Below are 18,720 nucleotides of genomic sequence, written 5' to 3' on the forward strand. Positions count from 1 at the left end.
GATATCCCTCTAAGTCGCTCTAAATTGAAGATGCTACAGTAGAAAAAAATGGCAACAAGCTCGTATTCAACAGTAATATATAACACCACCAAGGGGAAAAGCCCCAAATCAATACCCAATTCATGAGAAGAAAACGTGATTAGCTTTTATTATCTCAAAACACATCAACAATCGGTATCCCACAAGAACCACAATTCCTCAACATTTTTATAGCGTCAAAAACAGATAGGAAAAAAAAAACGGGGGCCAATATTCACAAGCTCAGTTTCGTCAAACAGGGGTTGTAATCCCAGATCGTTCAAAAATCATCTACCTGGTATTGTTACAAAGTATACAGTTCAAGATCCTGGAACAAGCATACCTCAAACGTGGAAATATTCCACCAGTATGAGAACTCGACTCCCTCCAGATATCCTCCATCGTCTCCACAAACAGATTCAAGCTTCTGACCGGGGGGATGTAAAGGGTCAAAGGGACGGCAGAAAACGCCACGGCGAAGAACAAATGCAACATCTTCGAACCCAACCGCAATTGACTAAGTGGGCTTGTGAAAGAAACAATCTTTTTTAGTGGGATTGCTCTTGATTCGTCAAAGAAACTGAGACAGAGGGGCTCGCTCCTGGATTTGGAAATTATGGAGTGGTTGATTTTAGAATGATGTGGTGGGATTGGGGAACGCCAGCTTAGATTTCACAACTTGATTTAAAACTCATTTATTGGTATTTTATTTAGTTGAAGATTTCATTTAATAACATCGTTTTATTTGGATAACAACGGGCCCTCGGAGGTCTACCCGTGATCTCCACAACTGCTGCTTTCTGTGGAGTCCTTGCATCTTTCTATTTTCACTTAAATTGTTCATATTTATTCGGAATAATTATAGGTTGCGTTTGGATTTATAGATTTTATATTTTTGAGAGGATTGTTTTTGAAATACATATATTTTAAATGATTGATTTGAAATTGAAAGATAAAAAAAATACTCAATTAACCATAAAATATTCCAAATTTTTCATATGAACTTGGACCCGATAGATATAATATATTCGAGTTAAGTCCACATAAGCATCATATTAACATTTAATATGATGAGATTATATGGAAATATACTTATGAAAAAGTTTAATCAACAATAAATCATATTCTAAGAAAAAATATATTCCAATTATTTCCGAAGATCCCATTTTTGGTGGGTTTTTTTTAAAAATATTATAATTTTAAAACTTATTTATTAAAATATAGCAGTTTTCAAAACTTTACGAAAATATGGTAATCTGGAGAATGAACCCGCGGGGGATTCTCAGTAGGCGACGGTTTATCCAAAACCGTCGCTATTAGCGACGGTATTCCATAGCCGTTGCTAATTGCGACGATTTGAACAACAACCGTCGCTATGGCAAGGATTCCCTTCCTTTACACAATTCCAAATAGCGACGGTATTCCAAAAACCGTTGCTAATTGCGACGGTTTGAACAACAACCGTCGCTATGGCAAGGATTCCCTTCCGTTACCCAATTCCATGCGTATAACGGTGTGTTTGGCGACCGGGATTTGGGAGGATTTCATGAGATTTGGATTTCAAAATCCTATTTTTATTGTTTGGCAAGATGTTAAAAAAAAAGGATTCGGACTTGCTTAGGATTTCATGGGATTTCCACAAGTATATCCAAATCCCATCAAATTTGATAAGATTTGGTGGGATTTGGATTTTAAAAACATAAAATTACTTTTTTATCCAACACATCATTTTCCACCAAAAGTTTCTAAATGGTTAGACTTTTTTTTCCTTTTTAACTTTTTTTTAGAAGATGAAAGATTTCGTTTAAATTTTATAAGTTTCTTGTGTTATTTACTGATTAATATAATAAAAATTATAGTAATTACCAAAACCTCTTTTTACGTTTAATAATTAATTTTATGTTAAAGTTTGAAGTTGTTTTATGATTTTTAATTATTATTTTATGTGCACTATGGTTAATAAATAATAATTAATTTTTGAATTTACAAATACAAATAATAGAGAAGAATTATTAATTTCTAAACTTTTTTTAGTTATTTATGTTTATATAATTTCTAAGGGTAGTTTAGTAAAATTTTAAAATTCCAAATTCGAATCCTTTTTTCTCCAAATAAGAAATGGATTTGTAAATAACATTTTTAAATTTTAAACCAAACACCAAATAAAATTTCAAATACTTGAGCAGTTTTTTTTCTTCGGTCCATGTCTTTTTTTTTTAATAAAAATTCAGTGATTCTCTTTCTGTCGCATATCAATTTATCCAGCTCAAAATATATTTTAATTTCTCAAAAAATAAAATAACGTTATTTCACATATAAATTTAATTCCATAACAATAATATATTAAATTTAAAAAAAATAATGTTACCTCTTAGGATTTACTTGTATGAAATAACCTGTCAAAGTTAAGCTTTATTACAAAAACAAAAATTATAAAACAATATTAATTCAATAAAAATAAAATTGATGAATCAAAAAATTTTATTCAATCACAATCAAAAAGTTATAATTTATTTCACATAATATATTTTGAGCTGGATAAATTGATATGCGACAGAAAGAGAATCACTGAATTTTTATTAAAAAAAAAGACACGGACCGAAGAAAAAAAACTGCTCAAGAAGAGTGTCGAAACTGAAAAGTTGAGCCGAAGGATGAGATGAATTCGTCAAATACTCGGTGAGATTTATAGGCATGGGATTGTGTAAAGGAATCCTTGCCATAGCGACGGTTTTTGTTCAAACCGTCGCAAGTAGCGACGGTTTTGGAATACCGTCGCTAATAGCGACGGTTTTGGATAAACCGTCGCCGACTGAGAATCCGTGTCACTCTATCCCTTATTCTGAATCCGCGGGTTCATTCTCCAGATTACAATATTTTCGTAAAGTTTTGAAAACTACTATATTTTAATAAATAAGTTTTAAAATTATAATATTTTTAAAAAAAACCCCATTTTTGGTTGTATCAAAATTAGAAATCCAACTCGAAAACTCGTTCAAAATATGTTATCAAAGATGTGTCATCAGCATGTGATACTTTTTAGAGTTTTTTTAGTTCTTCACGGTGTCAGACACTTGTCTACCAAATGTCTATTTTATATATGCACACGTGTTTAGATTACAAGGTTTCAATTTTTTTTTGTTAGAGCAGTCTCTTGTGAGACTATCTCACAAATCTTTATCTATGAGACGAGTCAACCTTACCAATATTCACAATTATAAGTAATACTCTTAGCATAAAAATTAATATTTTTTCATGGATGACCCAACAAGATATTTGTCTCACAAAATACAACCCGTGATACTGTTTCACATAAATTTTTGTTTTTTTTAAAGCTAAGTGTCTCACATAAATTTTTATCTTTAAAAATTTTAAAGCTAAATGCATTCTTCTACAAATATTTTATTTTAGTGTAGAAATAAATAATAAGGGTGTCCGTCGACCTTTTGAAAGAAGGGCGGATGTACTATGTGGGCTTCTCTGGCTTTTGATGGGCAGAATTTTGGGTCAAACTTATTTAATAATTCAGTTCCATTATTCTCGTTTAATATTGGGGAAGTAAGCCAATTTTTTTTAGTAGTTTAGCCCACAATTTTATATTGGTCATAATATTGAGGAAACTAATGAATTTTTTTTTCTTCTCTCAAAAATATGCAATTTTTTTTATTTGTGTGAGACGGTCTTACGTGTCATATTTTGTGAGACAGATCTCTTATTTGGATCATCCATGAAAAAATATTATTTTTTATTGTGAATATCAGTAGGATTGACCCGTCTTACAGATAAAGATTCGTGAGACCATCTCACAAGAGACATTTTCGATGATTCACCGGTTCGGTGGTTTTTATTTGGATATTTTTCTAAATTGAAAAAATTGTTCACAGAACAAAATCGCAGCTTGGAAAAGAAAACTGAGAATGGGCCTCGACGTGCATGCATCAACTGCGCTAAGCCTGTCTAAAACAAATTTTTGGTCCTCCTAACAAAAGCACAGGCCTTTGTTTGTGTATGGACACTATTAAGTCTAATTCAACTAATATAATTTAATTGTGGTCAAAATAAGCCACCGCCAACTCTCAACTACCCATCGAGTAGATATGTTTTTTTTTTTTTTAATGGTTTTGGAATAGAGAAAAATGTATTCTTAGAAGTTTTATATATGAAATTAGACTATCTTTCCACTTGCATAAATGTGTAATCATAAAAAAAAAAGTGTAAATCTTGAATTCAGATGATTATTTCTGCTCGATGAAATTTGAAAATCAAGAAATAAATTGTGATCTTTGTGACCCTTCTTCGATAAGATTTAAATTATAGTAAGATGGATTCGATTCACATATTTCTCAAATACAAAGAAAGTAACACCTTATTAATGGTGATCTTTGTCACCCTTATTCCATAAAGAAAAGGATGGGTTCTATTCATGCGACGAAAGTCGTTTTTCACATGTCAAATATGAGTGGCTACAATTAATAATTGCTTTATTTCTGATCATTTTGCTTCTTTTTTTTTTTTGTGGTGGGTATTATTTTTTAATTTAACCAATACAAAAAAGAAAAAAAAAACCTTGGATATTTCCGAGGAATCTATGCAACTTGGCTTTTCTATATTCTTGTGCTGCCTCACCTCTATATATATACATATATAGACCTGAACATCTTAACCATATGCAAATATAATTTAGATCGTATTCCATTTATATAATTATTTTTCATTTGATTGTTGGGAGAAAAAAAAAATACCCAAGAAGGAGGAGGGTTAGAGAGATGGAAAAGCTTGTCAAAATCGTGAATCCGAGCAGCAGCCATGATTCAGATGCGCGAGAAGAAAGGCTGAATAAACTGATCAAAGCCAAGGAAAAGACAGCCAAAATACATGTTTACGTCCAAGATGCTTTAGGAGGGTCGAATCCGACGGTGTGGGAGGTGGCTCGGTCCGTCCAGACGAAGAATTCACCGACGACTTTTGGTCAAGTACGGGTTGTAGATGACCTGCTGACATCCGGATCTGATCGTAATTCGGAGAAATTGGGTCGAGCTCAAGGGCTTATTTCGTTTTCGGACTTGTGCGAATCGGCCCTGACCATGAACCTGAACTTCTATTTCAACGGAGGCGAGCATAAAGGTAGTAGTATTTGTATCGGTGGACGAAATCCGATCAACAACAAGGACCGTGAGCTGCCCATAATTGGTGGGACTGGAGTTTTTCAGTTGGCTAGGGGGTACTCGATTTCGAACACTTTCTCTTTCGATCCGGTCACGAATTATGGTGTTCTGGAGTACACATTTTATGTTGCTTATCCTGATCATCATCACGAAGAAATTTGTTAGTTGAATTGGTACGTGGAAGGAAAATATCATCAGTTTGAAAGTGCAAGTGAACTTGATCTCTTTTACTTATATTTTGTAATTGGTAAATGCCATGTAAAATAACTCGAGGCGTGTAAAATATGTCTTCATATATTTTGGATGTATGCGTTTGGAAGTTTGAATTGTATTTTCCCTTTTTCTTTCGTATTATTATATTATATTACTATCATTATTGAAAATAAGATATTAATTCTTGAAAATAAGAGTTGGAAATATTGAAAATTAGTGTGTGTTTTTTGTGACTGATGTATGTAGAGTAGGTTTATTGTGAGACTGGTCTCACGAATCTTTATATGTGAGACGGGTCAAATCTACCGATATTCATAATAAAAAGTAATGGTTTTTCATTGAAGATCCAAATTAGAGATCTGTCTCACAAAATACGATCCGTGAAAACGTCACACACAAGTTTTTGTCATGTATATAATGATGTATTTTTATTTTGGATTATTTCCAAAGAAATTTTTATAAATATATCTATCAAAAACACAATTGAGTAAACAATATTTTATAAAGTGTGTAGTTTAATATATTTTATGAGTTTGAGATTTTTTATTTTTTTAACTTAAATATTTAATTTTAACCATTATTATTATTATTATTATTGAAAACAATTAAAGTATCATTTCGTCAAAGTGGGTTAGGTTCAATTCTTTATCCCCCAAAACTTCGTAAATTTAAAAAAGTGACGAAAGAGCCGCGTAGGGTGGCACGAATATTTTGATCGAGTCAAGCGATGTCGATTAAGTTGGATTAGTTTAAATCTAACAACTTGTTAAACCTTGCTGTCAAATTATTGTCTAATCGTGTCTGGTTCAAAGCGTGTCTGCTTATATATATAGCCTAAATATATAATTTATGACTTGTTCAATAATCTATAAGTTATTTCAAAATACATGTAAAAAAATTTATTCGAAATAATCTCTATATAATTCTTAATAATTTTTGAGCTCGTGGTGTAAATTTTTTATAAATCAAAGATATGCCTATCAGATTACAATGATTTGGCCAAATATATTAGAAATCAAATCAAGCATATGAGAAAAGATAATTAAGGTCTCGGTAAGTAAATTTCTGTTTTTAAGATTTTTTGATATTTTTTTATTGACGCTTTAATACGTTTTAGTATAAGTTTCGAAGTATTTTAATTGTATTTTAAACAACTTATGAATTAAGGCAAATAAGTTGGCTGATTTGTTGGCTGATATCCGTCAAAAGCTGCATAGAACGCGTTTTCACACGGATAATGAGCTCTATAAATAGAGCTCTTCCTTCCATTCTAAATCATTCTTTTTTCGAGTTTTCTCTCATCTTATAAGCATTTGAGTGCTCAGTTCTATAATATTTGTGAAGTACTTTTGTTCTCCTGTATTAAGAGAATGTGTTCTTTTTAGAAACACAATGAGTCAGTTGTACACCATAAAATATTATAGTGGAAATCTTTTCATCTTGTCGTGGTTTTTACCTTAATAATTTTTAAAGATTTTCCACGTAAATCTCGGTGTCAAATTAATTCGTTATTTTCATATTTGTTATCTCAAATTACTGTACGTGAGACCAACATGATTTTAGGTTTACTTTTCTTTTCCTTTTCCTTTTTTAAAGAAAGTGAAATTAGGTATTTTATGTGATATTTTTATATTCGGAATACATGTACATATATTTTATTGGCCTCGAATGGAGACAGTAACATTATCCTTTTACATTTACGAGTAGCCGCCCTCGTTTATATAGGTTTTTTTATCATGCCAAAATAAAATATCAGTGAAAAATACAAATCAAATAAAAAAAAGGTAAAAATACAAATCAAATCAAATATCGGTAAAAATGTTAAAGGTCTACAATTTGCGAAACCAATTTTGGGCCAGTAGTTAAAACAATCCAAACGCAGAGCTCAAAAAAGATGTGTCGATTACAAGTAAATCATAATGGTCAAGTCATATGCTATAAATTGATTTGAATCCACGAACGAACATTGATCAAATGTTCACCTATTTTACCGATTCGGATATCTCAGTTGTCTTTTTAACTATGTTAATCTTGTGTTTAGTATTATGGATGGACCCAAAATACTATTTGACAAGTATACATACACTATTGTATTTTGAAAAGGAAAATACCATATGAATTATAATGTTAGATACATTCTCAGCGAATTTATTTATCTTTCTGTATATTATCAAAATTAGTTTCTGGATTTAAGTTTATCTCATGATTTATTTATTTTGTTTTATTTTTATTATTTTTATTATTATTATTTATCATACATATTTGTGCAATGAATGGAACTCATTATGTCTTAGTACAAAAGCAAAAGCTACCCTCGATATTGCCTCTCATCATGATATATATATGCAATTCTTATATCCCAATCTACCGTCTAACTTCAAATCTACGAAAAATAATGCTTACTTGTTATTTTGAAATATTGTAATTTCATCGAAACCGTCGAATTAAGGAACTTAAGATCGATTAAATCAATGGATTGTTGCTTAATTTGAAACATTGAGTAGAGTAATACCTAATCAGTCTTTGAAATGTTTCACCCATGCTTGACATTTACTTTTAGTTTTGCAGCACTTAGCATTAATGATGAAACCGAATATTGTTGGTGTATTTTCTTTAGGCAAAAAAAAACCTGTGTGAGACGGTCTCACGGGTCGTATCTTGTGAGACGGATCTCTTATTTGAGTTATTCATGAAAAGATATTACTTTTTATGCTAAGAGCTTTACTTTTTATTGTGAATATCGGTAGAGTTGAGCCGTCTCACATATAAAGATTCATGAGACCGTTTTTACTCTTTTATTTATTGTGAAAAGAAAATGGAAGCATGATGAATAATGATGGGAGTAACCTTTTGTGTATTAATTTAAGGCCAAATGGGGATTTTACAAAATCTATTATCAGTGGTCAAAAGGATTAAGTGTTTGAGTTGCTAAATTGTAATAATTTAAAATAAGTGAATTATAGGGGAAAGGGTTAGTGGTTAAAAGCGTGCTTACTTTGGTATGATTCCCCTTGGCCACATTAAAGGAGATCAATTCGGTGTAAAGCATGAATATTAAATATCTAATTGCGTTATCATTTAATTTTTTCCTTTAATTAAATTTTATGATCTTAAAATAAAGGCAAAAACTTGTGTGAGACGGTCTCACATGAGACTTACTCTAAAATAAATTGTCAATATTGGGGCTATTCACTCAATCCCACTTTTGTTTTCAAATAAAATTGACATTGATGTCATCATTGTTCGTTTGAGTGAAGTGACATAAACATCTTCGAAAATATGTGATTCGAAACGCGAAAAAAATGATTTCTAATACGAATATATATATATATATATATATATATTTCAGACACACGTCCTCCCCTCTATTTAAATGTCACTTGCTCGTATACACTGGCCCCTTATACATTAATGGCTAATTACAGAATGGATTCCTCAGAAGATGAAGCATTATTCCGATCCTATCCGTATGCACTCTACTTCGTTCAAAGCCCGTCAAATGTTTCCCATACCAACACCAACAACAATAACATCGACGAATCGTTGACGTACCATGATCACCAATCTCCACTTCAATCTGATCATCGAAACTTGTTGATCAACATCAACCCGATTTACTCGTCGTCTAGAGGATCCACCAACTCGTTTCTTCACGACAAGGATAAGAATTCTGACGAACAAACCCATAAAAATCGCGGCCGGTTAATATTGAAAAATGGGTTCGATGACGATCATGATGATGATGAGGTTTTTGGCGATCCGAGGGAGAAAGGGTGGCAGAAATATTTTTCATTGGGGTATTCGGATGCTTGGTGGTGGATTTGTGTGCAGTTGGCTTGGAGGTTTTTCGTGAGTTTGATGATTGCGTTGATCGTTTTCTATGTTGCTGCTAAGCCACCAACACCTCAAGTGTTCGTCAAGGTATATACATACATACATACATATATATATATATATATATATATATATATATATATATATATATATATATATATTTATGCATATTATATTTTCCTAGGGATGTCAATGGGTCCGGGTTTTACCCAGACCCGCAATGGACTCGCGTGTATGAGGTGGGTTTGGGCATACTAAATGGGTCATGGGGTGGGTCTCGGATCCAATTTTTCAGACCCGTCTAGATATGCGGCGGGTCATGGATCCTATAATACCCGCCCCGTACCCGCCCCATATATATGTGCATATAAATATTTTAGGGTTTTAGTTTTATTAATTTTCATTTTTTTAGTAGCTCAGCTCAACTATAACGATCTTAGTTATTCTTATGTCAACTGTTGCTATTGAATCTGCTTTTAGCAATAGTAGAAGAATAGTTGGTCCTCATTTTAGTAGACTTAAATATTGCCTACTCACTGATTTTATATTGATCTGTTTAAATAATGTTATGACTTTTTTGGGGGATGTCAAGATTTTTTTGGAGAGCTAGTAACTCTCTTTTTTATGTAATTCTTATGTCGTGAACATACTTTGTTTGTTATTATTAAGTGTGGTCGAAGATATGAATTAATTTTCTACAATGTTGTATTTAGAGGCTTGTCTGTTTCATAATTCAGTCATGTGAGAAGAAAGATTACTTTTTTATTTTAAAAAAATTCGGGTCTCACGGGTTTACCCGACCCCATTTCGCATTTGAGGTGGGGTGGGTTCGAAGAATATTTAATCGAGGTGGGGCGGGTAATGGGTCAAAGTTTTTTTCATGGAGAGGGTCTTGGGTTTAGCCAAACCCGCCCCATACCCACCCCATTGACATCTCTATATTTTCCTTTATTTTCTAAAAACATTTTATAGCAAAACACTTGTGTGTGTAAAAATGCAAAACTTGAGATTTCATCTCAAAACATTTGAACTATATAAATAAGATCCACATTTGAAAATTTTGATTTTTCTAATCGAAATGCTGATGAATTTTAGAATTTTTTTGGAATAAATTTGTCGAGAAGAATCGCAAGTTGCGATTTAAGTAGAATTTAAAATAAAAATGAATATGGGTCAGACTGAAGCCCAATGTATAAAGGCCCAAGACAAATTAGGCCTCAATCCAATTCCAACTTTTAGGTCTGTGAAATGGTGTTTCTATTCATAGCCCAATAATTTTAATTTGCAGATGGGTGGAATTCACCAGTTCAAATTAGGCGAAGGAGTGGATGCGACTGGCGTCACAACCAAAATACTGACCTGCAATGCATCAATGGAGTTAACTATAGAAAACAAGTCTAGAATTTTCGGCCTTCACATCCACTCTCCAATTACTAAAATGTTCTTTGGCCATTTCCCTTTTGCAATGTCACAAGTAAGTAAAATTTAGGGAAAAAAATGATTTTCTTGATCCATTAACTTGTTTAATTTTGGGTTTCGGTCCATTAAGTTTTCGATATCATCGCACTATTTTTCAGTGTCAGATCAACGAGAGATCATATCAGCATTGTCAAACAAGTAATTTGACCAAATTAAAAAAGCTGAAAAGTAAAAGTTACCCTACTGAAACCAAATTAAATTTGAAAACTTAGTGTATCAAAACTTAATAATAAAAAAAAACTATCTTACCTGAAATTTATATAAATTTTGATACTCATTCAATTGGTTTATGAATTTACTTTTTCACTTACATTTTTTTTTAATTATATTTAATATTAGGGTGCAGAAATGTATGCTGGTAGTGATGATTCCACAGTTTTCAAGTTGTATGTTGGAACTATAAATAAGGCAATGTATGGTGGTGGAAGAAGCATGCAAGACCTGCTTGAGTCCGGAAATGGTTTGCCTATCACTGTTAAATTGAGTTTTGTTTCAAGTTTCAATGTGATTTGGGGACTTTTTGAACCAAAATTTCACCGTCAAGCTCAATGTTTGGTACTTGTAGATAATTCATATGACAAGAAAAATAGGACCCAGAAATTTAACAGCACGTGCACTGTAACTCCATGATACATATATACATATATATATATATGTGTGTGTGTGTGTGAGAAAGGGATCCCCTCATAAAGAAAAATTTAACTTGTATTGTAATTTTTTCGAGACTATAAGTATATTTACTTTCTTGGGATAATAATATTTTTGTCATATTATTAGTCAATTCACGATTTTATTTCACGTACTAATTTTTCTTTTTAAGTCAATTTTTCACTAGAATGCTAATGATGTGCAAGTTAGTGGATTAAAAATTATTAAAATAGCTTGTAGACTAAAATCTTGAATTAATCGATAATATGATCAAAAATAAATAATAAAAAAAATACAAGTTACGAGATCAAAAATATCATTTTCTCAACTTGACTTGAAAGATCAAAAATATGTTTCTTTATGAAAAAATATAAAGTTTTTTTTTTTGTTTTTTTCCATTTGTGGATGAACATAAAGTAAGGTGTAAGATGAACTTTATTTTCACATCAACTAAAAGAATATACATATTAATTAAAATTTGATCGCGCGTGCATTATTATATTTGAAAAGGGGGAATTGTTTTTCTTCCTTTATTTTATTTTAATATGTTATCATAATTAAGTTTTAGTCTTATATCTTTAATTCTTTTTTCAATTTTATAAGTTTTTTGTTTTACAATTCTAATCATTTTTCATTAGAGTGTTTATATGACACTAATATCACGAACGCCACATATATAAAATTATAAATAACTAAAATTACGAAGAAAAAAAATTCAAATACGACAAATATGATAATATTAAAAGATCAAAATCTTCAATAAATTATCAGATTTTCAATTTAATCTTAATTGTACTCGAAAAGTAGTAATTAGGAAATTGATTTATATTAGTAAATAATATTGTGATTCTAAATTAATTAGGTACAGCATGAATAGGCGTAAAGTGATGCAAATCCAACGTGCCCCATGAACGCTAAAGTTGTCTGAGAAATAAAAGAGCATTGGTGGAATTGTTTAATTAATTCATCACGACATGCATACTAAATCAAATATATTAATTCAAGCAAAAATTTGTGTGAGACGGTCTCACAAGTCGTATTTTATTAGACAGATTTCTTATTTGGGTTATCAATGAAAAAAGATGGAGTAATCTAGCAGAAAATTGGGATGAATAAAAGGGTGAAAATTAGGGTGTTTTGGCTATTTTTAAAAATGTTTAATAAGAAAGACTCTTAAAAATTTCAACTTTAAGATGGGTTAGAAAAATGGAATTCCCACAATATTACATGTAACAAAAAAAAAATGGAAAATCAAATCATTACATCGATCGCTTTAAATGTGTAGATTATAACATTTTCATAATTTTATTGACCACTTTATTCTGTTCAATGTAATAATTTAATTTGCTTCGTATTATTATATATTAAAACATGTAATTGAAATTTACCCATATTTACGGGAAATGTCCACGAATTAATGTTTAAATACGGATTTAACAATGCATTTCTTATTGAGAAATGTTATCATCACGAAAAACAGAATGAGATCGAGGATTTCTGCTTTTAGATTTGTTACTACAACTATCTTGCCAACTGCTAAATAGATTTGTGAGTACTTTTCTACCTTCAAATTAAATTAATCGCTTCGAAGTTTGTTATACTGAATTTATATTTTCGGTTGTTTTGGTCTAATTTGTTGACGTGACGACAACTTGACAAGTCAACGTTTTCAGTCTCACATCATGAATTTGATTAAAATAGTCGAAAATTAAAAATTAGGTATCAAACCCGAACTTTGATATATATGGTCATACACGGATATCATGCTTTCTCTGTCTTTTGTTGACGATAACGAAATATACATGCATAGATGTACAATAATTGAATGACAAACTTAACATTCGGGGCAGTTTAGAACTTGTGAAGGCTGTGCTTTTTTAAGAATGTTGTCCTTTAATATATGGTTGTCTAGAAGAATATGCAGTCTGAATTATTTTATCTATTTGCAGAAAATGTGACTTCCACAGTAATAAAATTAGTTTTTTTTTTTTTAATGTTGGAGATGTTTATTACAATTTAATCTCGAATATGAGATTTCGTCTGTTTTGGAAAATTCGACGGATTTAGTTTAGAATGATCACGAGTCACAAGGCTTGTTGCTGAGAAAAGGAAGAGTTTATCATATCAAATAATTAAATTACTCTAATTATGAAATTATAAAGTAGACGCTTTATTGACCATTAAATTAATATGGTTAATAATGGGTTTTTATCTTTTACTTTTGGTTAAATGCAACTTAAACTCGTTTTTTAGATGAGTAGCTGTAGGTAGTTCTCTTGACTGAGACGGGTCAATCCTACCGATATTCACAAAAAAAGTAATATTCTTCAGTATAAAAAATAATATTTTTTCATGGATGAACCAAATAAGATATCTGTCTCATAAAATACTACCTGTGAAACCGTCTCACATAAGTTTTTGACTTTATAGAAACCTTGGTTTTAGATGCACACTCTCTTCTACTTCATTAATAATCGGCTTTTCAATAAATAAATAAAATTAGGATATATTTTTTTGCTAATTCCTATCCCCTTGATAATTGTTTGTAACTAGTCAATAATTGTATTGTTTAATTTGTATCCACGGGGCAGAAAAATATTTTAAATAAAAAATAAAATAAATATTGTTTTTGTTAATTCGAATTGAAGAGTGATATAAGATCGTCATTATAGATCATCTAATTATATATTTTGGACATCAAAATCTTATATTTTTTTAATAAATTGAATTATTATTATTTTCTGGGAAAAACACAAGTGATAAGATCAGTAGCTTACGTAGACGTACGGCTAGTACTCCACGTTTTGCTTTATTTTTTATGTCAGATTTTTTCTGTTCCCGATACATTTATATATATACCACTGCTATATATATATATACGTATGTACGGATGACTTAAATACGCCATGCAATATCTTCCAAGACAGATGTCGATGCTTTTCTTTCTTCTTTTGACAGCGAACATCGATGTTTTTGAGGTCATGCATATAACATCGAACAATCGTTTTACACAGTACTGGAGCTAGCTTCAAAATATTGGTGACTTAGCTCCGTCCGGAATTCATGTCTGAGGATACTGAAGGGATTCCACCCCCAGGAGGAAACTGGAGAATACCCATTTCGGTTTTCTTCAAAGATGCGAGGTAAAGTTTTATCTTATATATATATAGACTTGCTAACGTAACGTCGTCCCATGAAATCAAATGTTTTGTGAAGACTTTTGATTATACATGCATTTACTTGATGTCCGGATTTTAGGTTTGTTTTCAAACGAGATGATATCGGAATGGAGATTTTAGGCATTGCACTCCCTGCTGCCATGGCATTAGCCGCTGATCCGATCGCATCATTGATCGATACAGCGTTTATCGGTCATTTAGGTAACGTTTGCTTCATTGTATGTATACGTGCTATTTATGAAGCAATGCCATTGTTGTGCTCATTGGAGTGAGCACCGTGTTTGTTCAAGAATTTATATCGCAGTATATGCTTAATAGCATGGAAGCATATGTTTTCAAGAAAATAGTTTTCTTTGTCTCTTGATCATGTACAGTTTAAACGTACTTCTTTCCTTAACAAAAATAAATGCTTGCTACAGGTCCCGTGGAAACAGCTGCTGTGGGAGTTTCAATAGCTATATTCAATCAAGCTTCCAAGATTACCATATTCCCACTTGTTAGTATCACCACCTCTTTTGTTGCTGAGGAAGACACCGTCCGAAAAATCGCCGATATACAAGATAAGAAAGGATCCGATATGGAAAAGGCGGTTCTGGTAGCAATAAGGATACGCATTCAAACACACTCATGCCACCGGACAACAATGATATGTCAGAAAACATAGAGATGGGTGAAACTACTGATGATCTAGACTTGGAAAATGGTATACAAATCTTGATTCTCGTCTAGGTTTTCCTTTCTATCACACTCACATGATGAATCACACAGCGGGGTTATTTAACTTGAACTTAAGACTTAACTCGAGATTTATGATTATAGCTAATATTTTTCCCTTTGGGCAGATTTCGTTACATGTAAGTCTGTTGATGCTCCTAGCATCGGTTCAAATAAAGGGAAAACGAAAATCGAACGTCGGCACATCCCTTCTGCATCTACGGCACTAGTTCTTGGCTGCATTCTCGGACTTCTTCAGACCACATTCCTTATTTGTTTGGCAGAACCATTTTTAAGTGTAATGGGAGTGAAATCTGTGAGTATCCAAGATACTTATGTTCGAAAAAGCCAATTATATTGCTGCCTATTTTATTAGTACAGATCACATTAAAATGAAACATATCATTACTATATATTAATTTCCAGGGATCTCCTATGCTAACCCCGGCGCACAAGTATTTAACAATAAGATCACTTGGGGCACCAGCGGTTCTCCTCTCTTTAGCCATGCAAGGAGTCTTTCGAGGTTTCAAGGACACTAAAACTCCTCTCTATGCCATCGGTAAGACTATATCTTTGGTTTGTTTTAAATTTTTACGTGAAATCGAGATTTAATTGAACTTTAGCCAACCAATGGGTTCCCTAGCTACTTTAATTACTTTAGTCGATCGACCAGCATCTGTTTATTTATCTCTCTTTTTTCGATAATGCACTCGAGTCTAAAAATAAATTGCGGTTGAACATTATGACCGTAAACAGCTGCAGGAGATTTAACAAATATAATTTTGGATCCCATATTTATATTTGCTTGCCGGCTCGGTGTTTCTGGTGCAGCCATTGCTCATGTTCTTTCACAGTAAGTTCGTTATACATTTATCAGATCATCCCCAACATTTTATTACACTTGGTTTCATTTCATAAATCCAACTATCCAAGTGAATGTTTATCACGTACTCTATCATGAGATATGTTGCACCTATCGATCTACTCGGTGGGCAAAACATGTACGTGATGAATATCTACTTGATCATGTATATAATTATGTAATACCAATTAGTATAAAATTTGAAATGTCCATTCAAATATTTTTCAGGTACTTGATCTCCTTCATACTCTTTATCAAATTAATGAAACAAGTGGATCTGCTACCTCCAAGTCTCAAGGATTTGCAATTGAAAAGATTTCTCAAGAATGGCAAGTACTTCCCTTCGACTGCTGCCTGTTTAATTCTCTAAGTATCATTCGCAATAATCAAGAGTAAGGATCAGAGGTTTAGACAGAGACATGGTGACAATGGTTGTGAAACAAAACTAATAAAACAAACTTTGGAAAGCATGAAAAAATGCCCGTTAGCCAACTTAGAGAGTCGATGGTCACTACCCGTTATCTGTTATCTCTAATCCAACACGAGATGTAGCTCACATATTAGACAATCCTTAAATTTATCCCGTATTATATGATATAATATTTATTTTGTGTTCCATATTTCTTGGCTGAACATTTCCCCGGTAACAGGTCTTCTTTTACTGGCAAGAGTTATTGCTGTGACAATATGTGTGACTTTAGCAGCATCGATGGCTGCAAGACTTGGTGCTACATCTATGGCTGCATTTCAAATATGCCTGCAGATTTGGATGACTTCTTCACTTCTTGCTGATGGCTTAGCTGTGGCTGGACAGGTATCCAAAACCATAAATATATATGTTTCTTTTAAATAATTCATATTGACCCAAATTTCCACACGTCTGAATAATTAACTCTCCAATCTTTATAACAAGAGGATTAATGTAGTTTCACATCTCTAATTTGTAGGCAATTCTTGCTTGTGCATTTGCTGAGAAAGATTATCAGAAAGCAACAGCGGCAGCAGCCAGAGTCTTACAGGTATAGTTCAACTATCCATGAACGGAACGATGAGGGAAAAAATAAACAAGTATTTGATAAGTTCATGTTTTCAGATGGGATTTGTGCTAGGACTAGGACTTGCTGTCTTTGTTGGACTTGGTCTCGAATTCGGATCAGGGATATTTACCAAAGACAAAAGTGTAATTCGCATAATTGCCATAGGCATGCCGGTATGGATCACTCATCAATTAACATTTGCACTATTTTCTTCATACACTTGTCAAAGTAGTAAAACTTCCCATCATTTTTATGAACAGTTTGTAGCAGCTACGCAGCCTATAAATTCGTTGGCTTTCGTTTTCGATGGCATAAACTTTGGAGTATCTGATTTTGCATACTCTGCATACTCCATGGTAACTCAACGAAAACATCATAAAATATGAAATCAAACAGAGCAAATTCTCTATTAGTTTTGAATTTTTTTTTTTAAAAAAAAATTCAAAACAGGTTGTGGTGTCCATCATAAGCATTGGATCATTGTTTGTTCTGTCAAAATTTGATGGGTTTGTTGGAATTTGGTATGCTTTAACCATTTACATGGTACTCAGAACATTTACTGGCGTTTGGAGGTAATTTGATTTGATTTCTCTTGAATGAAATAAATTTTTAAAAAATAACATTAATGTTTTAGTAAATTAAAAAACAACGTACGATAAAAACAAAAAATCTACGAAATAAAGTTGTATTAATTTTCAGTTTTTAATAGTCATGCTTTATATTTGCAGGATGGGAACAGGAACAGGACCATGGAAATTTCTTAGGAGTGGGTTGCTCCCTTAGAATACGTACATCTAATATAATGTTGTTATGTATGATAAAACTGAACACTGGTGCATAAGAGCAAGGCTAGTATCATTGCTCGATATAACTATATCCGAGTCGTCACATGGTCTAATTTTAAGTTGGTTATGTGACGTAACACACAATGTCCATATCATTTTAGGATGGACATTTTGATTATGGGTCCAGAGATGCATATGAATTATTATAGTTTTTTGAAATAAAATATTTCTTTTAATTTATTTGTAAATTGAATGCAGACTAAACTAATCAATTCTTATCAAGAGAGAAAGAACAAAGCGTATCTCTCTCATTTCCGAGTCACTGACGTGCATTTATGGTATCAACCATCTCTTATCTGATCTTTCAATCAATTTCGAACCTACTAAAGTCGCAACAACTCTTCAAGGCAAGGAAACTAATCGCCATCAATGTGTAGGCCCTTGTCCCACAATAATGCTTCTTATTTGTCCAAGAAAACCATCCCAATTGTATTTAGTTGATTTTATTCACCAAACAAATTTGGTTTCATCGACAAGTCAAACATAGATGTCTGTGGGGAATTCATAAAACATTTTCCTTGTTCACATCTGCGTGTTTAGTAGGGGGACTGAAATCCATAGCTAATTTTTGTTTCTTTGTACCAAAAAAAAAAAAAAGAATTGAGATTTAAATAAAAGAATAGAGAGACTATTACAAAATTATTTTGTTCATGCATTGCTTCATTTTTACAGAAATGCATCGTACCAACGTGTCGCTGAATACAAGAAGCCACAAGCATCAAT

At 32.1% G+C, this 18,720-nt stretch overlaps 4 protein-coding genes across 4 annotated transcripts; 3 read left to right on the top strand and 1 right to left on the bottom strand.

Annotated features, from left to right (window-relative positions):
* Positions 1–108: 108 nt before the first annotated feature.
* On the bottom strand, positions 109–717 carry LOC140822084 (uncharacterized). The gene has a single exon (XM_073182808.1). The coding sequence runs from the start codon at positions 511–513 to the stop codon at positions 310–312; it is 204 nt and encodes a 67-aa protein (XP_073038909.1). The 5' UTR covers positions 514–717; the 3' UTR covers positions 109–309.
* Positions 718–4,665: 3,948 nt separating this feature from the next.
* On the top strand, positions 4,666–5,531 carry LOC140821801 (dirigent protein 22-like). The gene has a single exon (XM_073182404.1). It carries the CDS (start codon positions 4,785–4,787, stop codon positions 5,346–5,348), a length of 564 nt encoding a protein of 187 aa, XP_073038505.1. The 5' UTR covers positions 4,666–4,784; the 3' UTR covers positions 5,349–5,531.
* Positions 5,532–8,769: 3,238 nt separating this feature from the next.
* Positions 8,770–11,490, top strand: LOC140821949 (uncharacterized). The gene is made up of 3 exons (XM_073182636.1): positions 8,770–9,317; positions 10,519–10,704; positions 11,049–11,490. Exons 1-3 carry the CDS (start codon positions 8,808–8,810, stop codon positions 11,337–11,339), a joined length of 987 nt encoding a protein of 328 aa, XP_073038737.1. The 5' UTR covers positions 8,770–8,807; the 3' UTR covers positions 11,340–11,490.
* A 2,738-nt stretch (positions 11,491–14,228) lies between these two features.
* LOC140821870 (protein DETOXIFICATION 43) lies at positions 14,229–17,965 on the top strand. Its single transcript, XM_073182523.1, is given in 14 exon segments — positions 14,229–14,500; positions 14,616–14,737; positions 14,956–15,113; positions 15,116–15,239; positions 15,379–15,566; positions 15,677–15,812; positions 16,010–16,106; positions 16,344–16,444; positions 16,766–16,929; positions 17,063–17,134; positions 17,209–17,325; positions 17,413–17,508; positions 17,603–17,724; positions 17,881–17,965. Coding segments are annotated over 14 exon segments (1,632 nt in total). The 5' UTR covers positions 14,229–14,420; the 3' UTR covers positions 17,936–17,965.
* The last annotated feature ends 755 nt before the right edge of the window (positions 17,966–18,720 follow it).

This window comes from Primulina eburnea, unplaced genomic scaffold (assembly GCF_022965805.1).
Source record: "Primulina eburnea isolate SZY01 unplaced genomic scaffold, ASM2296580v1 ctg739_ERROPOS11973397, whole genome shotgun sequence".
In the NCBI taxonomy this organism is placed as follows: domain Eukaryota; kingdom Viridiplantae; phylum Streptophyta; class Magnoliopsida; order Lamiales; family Gesneriaceae; genus Primulina; species Primulina eburnea.